We start from the raw sequence: 6,655 nt of genomic DNA on the forward strand, positions 1-6,655 counted from the left end.
CATTCTTACAGTTTCATCTGTTTTTCTTTTGCCAAAAGGCACTCATCTTTGCTGAAACTTTATCTCTGTCTCTTGTTATTCTGGTTTCCCTGCCCATCTTTTCTTTTTTCTTTGTTTCTCTCTCTCCTTTACCAGACCTTCCTCCCTCCCCCACCAAAAAGAAAAAGACTAACAAACTATAACAAAAAACTACATTTAAAAATATGAACCTAACAAACCTTTCAAAGTGTCTTGGTGAATTTTAGATTTCTTTGCCAGTCTCCTTTTTAGGAATTGGAATATATTTTAACATTATTTTCCATTTTGGCCAGTTTTTTTCCATAATTTACATGATGGGGGTCTTTGTACAGAGAAGGAATACTCCAAATTTTAGTGTTCTATACAGTGTGGGAGACTACCTATCTCTGTATATTTTATGATCACTCTTATTTGTAAGAGATAAGACAGAAATAAGTCCACGGCATTCTCTTGCCTAGCTGCTTTTTCCTCTAAGGATCTTTTGAGCTCTAGGAATTATATTTAGTGCCTTACTTTCTGTGGGACAAAAACCTTTCTTCTACAGTACGTTTGGAAGGAGGCAATGGAATAGTTGGTGATCGTGTTGGTTTTGATCTGATGCTCTTTTATTCCAAGTCCATATTAAGAAAAAAAAGGGAAAACGTTATTAAACTTCACCATGGTAATTGCCAAGGGAGATTTATTTTCTTTGCTAAAGACATAGAGGGCTAAAGAAAAGGGACAATCGCTGCTGGCTGGAGTTGGAGTGGGGCGAGCTAGGTGACACTCATAACTCTACCCCGATGGCCTTTCGTTTTCTGGGTGAAAGTTGTGAAACAGAGCCTTCAAACCAGTGATAAGATTCCCCTTGAATCGTTTGATTCTAATTTCCTCAAGCTGTGTTCCAATCCCTATTTTAATTAACAGTGAGATATCTTCATATCTTTCAAACAAATATTAAAGTAGTTGACAGTTTTTATTTTTGGAAAGAACTAGTAGGATACCAAGTCTTTGTGTCCATTTTGGTGACATTTTTAATAAAGTGAAAATGAGAAACTCTCTTTGGGATCAGTGTTTCCTCAAAGTGAAAAAAAAGATTGATCAAATAAGTTTAGAAATTTCACTGTAGTCTCTTCTTAGAGGTTACCTGTGCATTTAGCATATTACAATATCTGAAATTTTGTCACAAAACAACTTACTTATTTGTTCAACTCAGTGTTTCTTTGGGCTTAGGTGTATTAATTTCCTGGGGCTCCCATAACAAATTACCACAAACTGGGAGGCTTCCAACAACAGAAATTACAGTTCTGGAGGCTAGACGTCTGAAATCAAGGTGTCAGCAGGTGTCACCATGTTCCCTTTGAAGTCTCTAGGGGAGGGTCCTTTCTTGCCTCTTCCTAGTTTCGGGTGTTTGCTGGCAATCCTTGGCTTATGGCAGTATAACCCCAGTCTCTGTCTCCATCTTCACATGCCCTTTTCTCTCTGTGTTTGTGTTTCCAAATTTCTTAGCAGGACACCCATTGGTTTAACTCTGACCCTGATCAGTTATGACTTTATTTTAACGTGATTAAATAAAATCTGCAAAGACCCTATTTTCACCCAGAGATTCCAGATGAGTAGGAAGTTTGGGGGACACTCTTCAACCCAGTATATTATATGAAAAGAGGATTGTGGTAATCACTCACATCTTTGCACATTCTGAGATACTAGTATTCCAGAGAATACACTTTGAGGAAGATACACAGAACGTAGACTCATCTGTAATTTTATATCCTAACCTACCCATTTGAGGATTTGAAGTGAGTAGGAGGGGGGCCTAAGTAAATGGAAAGAATGTTAACTCTATATGCCTTGCTTTTCATACTAAAATGTAATTTCTCTATATTTTTCACCTTCCCCCTTCTAGAGTTGTCTATATATTTGGCCCACCAGTTAAAGAGCCTCCTACAGATGTTACTCCCACTTTCTTGACAACAGGAGTGCTCAGTACTTTACGTCAAGCTGACTTTGAGGCCCAGAACATTCTCAGGGAGTCTGGTAAGTTGCTTATGCTGTTTATCACTGCATGCTCTAACTAGAATTCGGAAGCTTGGCATTATGATTTCCAGTAGGATGTAACTTTTTATTTTTAGATACTTTCATTTCCATGGTTAGTTCTGTGTATTGCCTTCTATATGAAATGTAATTCACTCTTTGGTCATTTGCGGACATGTGCAGAGTGGCAGGAAATTTGAGTTGCCCAACTTGCATGCCCCCAGCTAAGGTCGAACAGGACAGTACTCTGCTTCTTGTTTCAGCTCTTACTGTAAACAAGCATCCTTTCTGTAGTGTGTTTAGTGCCATCTTTTTTGTATTTTTGTGCCTTTTTTTTTTGGTGATTTCACTGTTTAAAATGTTCCTCCCACCCCCAGCATAGTGCTGTCCACATTATTAAGTGCAGGAAGGCTGTGATGTGCCTTACAGAGAAAATATCTGACTAAGATAAGCTTTGGTCATGCATGAATTATAGTGTTGTTGGCCATGAGTTCGGTGTTAATGAATCTACAATAAATATTAATAAATATTGCAAGAACCTAACTATTTCTTCTAGGGGCAGTGGTTCAGTATTTGCTAATTCAATGTTTGCAGTATAGAATATAATTACCATGAATGACCAAGATTTTAGTGAACTGAGAGTGCTTTTCCATGGATGATGATTGGTTCTACATGTTAACTTCTTTTCTCTAGGATATGCTGGGAAGATCAGCCAGATGCCGGTGATTTTGACACCATTACATTTTGATCGAGACCCACTTCAGAAGCAGCCTTCATGCCAGCGATCCGTGGTTATTCGAACCTTTATTACTAGTGATTTCATGACTGGTATACCTGCAACACCTGGCAATGAAATCCCAGTAGAGGTAACTTTTACATATTTTTTTCTAATTTACATTTTCAGTACCTCAAACATTTTATAATACGGTGATTGGAATAGGCTATGACAATGTTGATATTCCTGGGGTTGGTTTTCTGTTCATAAGATAGGCTCTTTTTTTTTAACTCTCCACATAATTGATTATTTAATATACTGTAGTAGAAAAGGGCCTTAAATTTATTGCTTCCCTCTAGATGTCTGATTACTCTATGGAGAGTAACCAACTCTAATCTATAATTTTACCTGATTTTGCCAACCAACCTCTATTTTATAAATAATATTCTCCAAGTAAAGAAGGAAACCCTAAGAATGAAGAAGAGTTTATTAGAAATAAGGATCAGAATCGATAGCATTATGGCCAGAATTCCATGAATTGCTTAATGCTCTGACACTAGCAATTCCATTTTTGATCACCATCTTCCTCTCTTAATATCTCTCCACCAACATGTTCTAAAGGAGCTATTTGCTTAATAGCAAATGAAAATCACAGTGAATCTTTATGTGTTGGACCAGTGCTCTAACGCAAGGTTCTGGTTATAGTGCATAGTTGGGCTGGGAAATGTGGCTTAGAGTCTGTTTTCTTTTTGGCTCAAACTTGCCAAATCTCTGTGCAGTCAAGTAACCAAGCTTCTTCTGTACACTTGTCAGTGGTTGCTTATTATAGTGCATTATGTGCCACTTGGTAGACTCAGAATTATGTTTTAGCCACGGATAGTTTGTGAAACATTGGCTTAAACACATGAAATCATGTGTTTGGATGCCATAGCAGTGCCAAATTGCTATAAATGTTTACTAAACACTTGCGATGGATCAGTAACAAACATAACTTGTAGGCTGGCACCTGTTCGTGGACTGCACTTTGAGTATGACCGAGTTAGTTTGTCACTTAAATCTATGGAGAGAAATAGGTTCCCTACATATAATTAATTAGAGACCATCCCATATACATAGAGGACAGTAGATCACGTTTAAATTTCAAATTGCAAATATAAGCCCTCTTGGTCTATTGGACATGCAGTGGATCCTGGCTCTTTTATTTATAATCTTTGTTTTGTAACAGGTGGTGTTAAAGATGGTCACTGAGATTAAGAAGATTCCTGGTATTTCTCGAATTATGTATGACTTAACATCAAAGCCCCCAGGAACCACTGAGTGGGAGTAATAAACTTCTTGTTCTCTTAAGTACTGTGTGCAGTTTAAATTGATTAGAAACCATTCCCAGTATTGACGTGCAGTGCTGTGAAGAGTCCTGGAGCAGCTACATCACATCTGCGTTCTCTACAGCAAAGCTCTGTGGCCTGAGGGCTGAGCTGGGGATAACTAAAAGGGACCGAAGAGTTTGTACGGGTATAATCAAAGCATCATTGCCTACACTCAGACAGCTTGACACTGCTTTGCCTTTGCCTCACTTGTTCTTTATGTATATAATCACTGTTGCTCTTGATGTCTCTGTCAATGACGATGTGTGAAGGTGGGTGAGTTTGGGGATAGTAATGGGCTTCTGTTCCCTTGCCAGTTTGTAAGAGCTGTTAGAACCACCCCTTTCCCCCCATCCCCCCCTTTTTTTTTACCGCTGTGACTTAGTATGTATACCTTTTGGAAAAACCGAGTTTCCCTGTAAGTAACCTTATCCCTCCAGAGGTTGGGGAATGGATGAACGTATCAGGTAAGGGTACTGGTGGGCTGTTCCAGCTACTTTTCACAGTACACTGGCGCTATGAAATGTAAGCTACCTTAAGATGGGAAGCACCAGGAATTTCTTGAAATACTTTAGAATTTTATGATAATCACAACCATGGGAGAAACTATGAGTGATTTCAGTTTAAAATGTTTTCAACTCGCATTGCACATAGATGTCATATTGCTGATTGTCACTCTTAAAAGTAAGGAGCTTTATCCTTCCCACCTTATGCTGACAGCTCCCACAGCCTTGTATAAGATTTTTCTGCTCTCTCCCTAGAAGAGATTATAAAGTTTGAGCATTTTAATATCATTTGACTGCTCAGAGGGGAAGCTCTAAGACCACGAAAACCATTGTGCATAACCACAGCTTACAAATGCATGCCCACAGTTTATATCATCTAGTAAAGAGTTATAAAATGAACTCTTAGATGTAATCTGTAGACAGGTTTATTACCCACTGCTCGAGCAGAAGACTGTGACCAATCTTGTGCCATGCAAGCTATTGCCAAACCTTATAATCCTTCTACCAGCTGCAAGACAAGAACTGCTGTAGGACTTGTTGCCATTGCCCCAGTTTCTACCAGATCCTTTAAAACATTCGTATAAGCACTATAAAAATAGACAGTGTTAGACTTAAATTCTGTAACCACTTCCCACTCAATATTTTAGCTGCTGTTACTATTTAAGAACATGACCTTTCTTTTTTCATTTTTTTATTGAGGTGTAATTGACATAAAACATATTAATTTCAGGTGTTCATGTTTTTCTTACACCATTTCTATTTCAGGTTGTTGCCTCTTATTTTCAAAATCTTGTATTTGGTACAAAATTTTGTTTAGGATTCAGTGTTAGATAAACAATAAAATTATGCATGGCAGATGTCTTCCTTTCATTCTGGCTGGCCCAGAGGACAAGAAAATTGTGTTACTGGACCATCGAGGGAAGAGCTTCTGTCTGTTGTAACAGATGTCCTTACTTGAGACAAAGAAGTCAAATGACTTTTATAAAACTTGAAGGGTTTATTCTCTGTCCTGATAATGAGGTATTCATAGTGGCCTTTTGGAAAGAGGATATGTTAGTGATCTGGCCTTAACAGATTTGGAATCATGTTATTTAAAGCTGGAATAGACAACCTATAAAAGGTTTACAAACATTTATCTTTATGTGTTAAAAAATTCCTTTTCTAGCAAGTGTCTCATGGTTTTGTATTCAAGTAAATAATAGGAATCTAGAAAGAATAGGTAGTAATAGTGTTTTTTTCCTCTGTAGAACATTGCTCACTAAGATGGTTCATGTAAAAAGGGTGAGGTCATATAAACTTGGAAAATGCTGCTCACTTGTCCTTCCATCTTGTAGATTCATGGTATACATTATAGTCAAAGCTCTGAGAAATTTTGAAGTTAAAAACAATTGTTACATCTTTTTAGCCTCACATTTTCCTGATATTTGTTCACTCTACTCTTTTTTATATGGTCCTACTTAATACTGGAAAAATGTTTTCTCTAAAACATACCTTGTCATGATATAGTAAAAAAATAAAATAAAATTTCTGGAATTCAGAAATTCCTTAGTCCTTAGTACCCTCTCTTCCTTTGCAAAGCACTTTCTGCTTTGTGCCATACAGTATAACTCTATACTATACCTTCACAGTTCTTCATTTCAGCAGTTGAGAAATGATAAGATTACAATCCATTTTACACTTAAGGAAAGAAGCTCAGTTTAGTAATGGTTACCTAATGAGTTTTAGAATTAAATATCCTTGGTAGACCATAATTATAGCCCCATCATTCACTGCCTACCTGAGATACCTCTCTAATTATAAATATATTTTGTTTCTTTGTACCTTTAGAAGGACAGCAGAGCAGGGAAAGCATCTTTATTCCTAAGATTGGCAAGCTCAAAATTATTTTTAAGAACCAAATACCAGTTCCCACCTTAATGGTTCCATCTCTGATTGTCAGCCATGTTAGAAGTAACATAGCCTGGCATAATTTCTGAGAGGAGGTCTTTAGATATATCTGGGAGATAGTTTTATATTGTTTTCCCATCTTCCAATTGTCC

General features: G+C 37.3%; 1 protein-coding gene across 2 annotated transcripts in view; it reads left to right on the top strand.

The window, feature by feature from the left end:
* Positions 1–6,149, top strand: part of GMPS (guanine monophosphate synthase) — a 61,951-nt gene extending 55,802 nt beyond the window's left edge. For both annotated transcript variants that reach the window (XM_011379298.2, XM_011379304.2), the window contains exons 14-16: positions 1,904–2,034; positions 2,725–2,897; positions 3,972–6,149. In XM_011379298.2, coding sequence (XP_011377600.1) covers positions 1,904–2,034; positions 2,725–2,897; positions 3,972–4,073 — 406 coding nt within the window. In that variant the 3' untranslated portion in view covers positions 4,074–6,149. The remainder of the gene's footprint in view (positions 1–1,903; positions 2,035–2,724; positions 2,898–3,971) is intronic.
* Positions 6,150–6,655: the final 506 nt, after the last annotated feature.

Source organism: Pteropus vampyrus, unplaced genomic scaffold (genome assembly GCF_000151845.1).
Source record: "Pteropus vampyrus isolate Shadow unplaced genomic scaffold, Pvam_2.0 Scaffold12, whole genome shotgun sequence".
Lineage (NCBI taxonomy): Eukaryota > Metazoa > Chordata > Mammalia > Chiroptera > Pteropodidae > Pteropus > Pteropus vampyrus.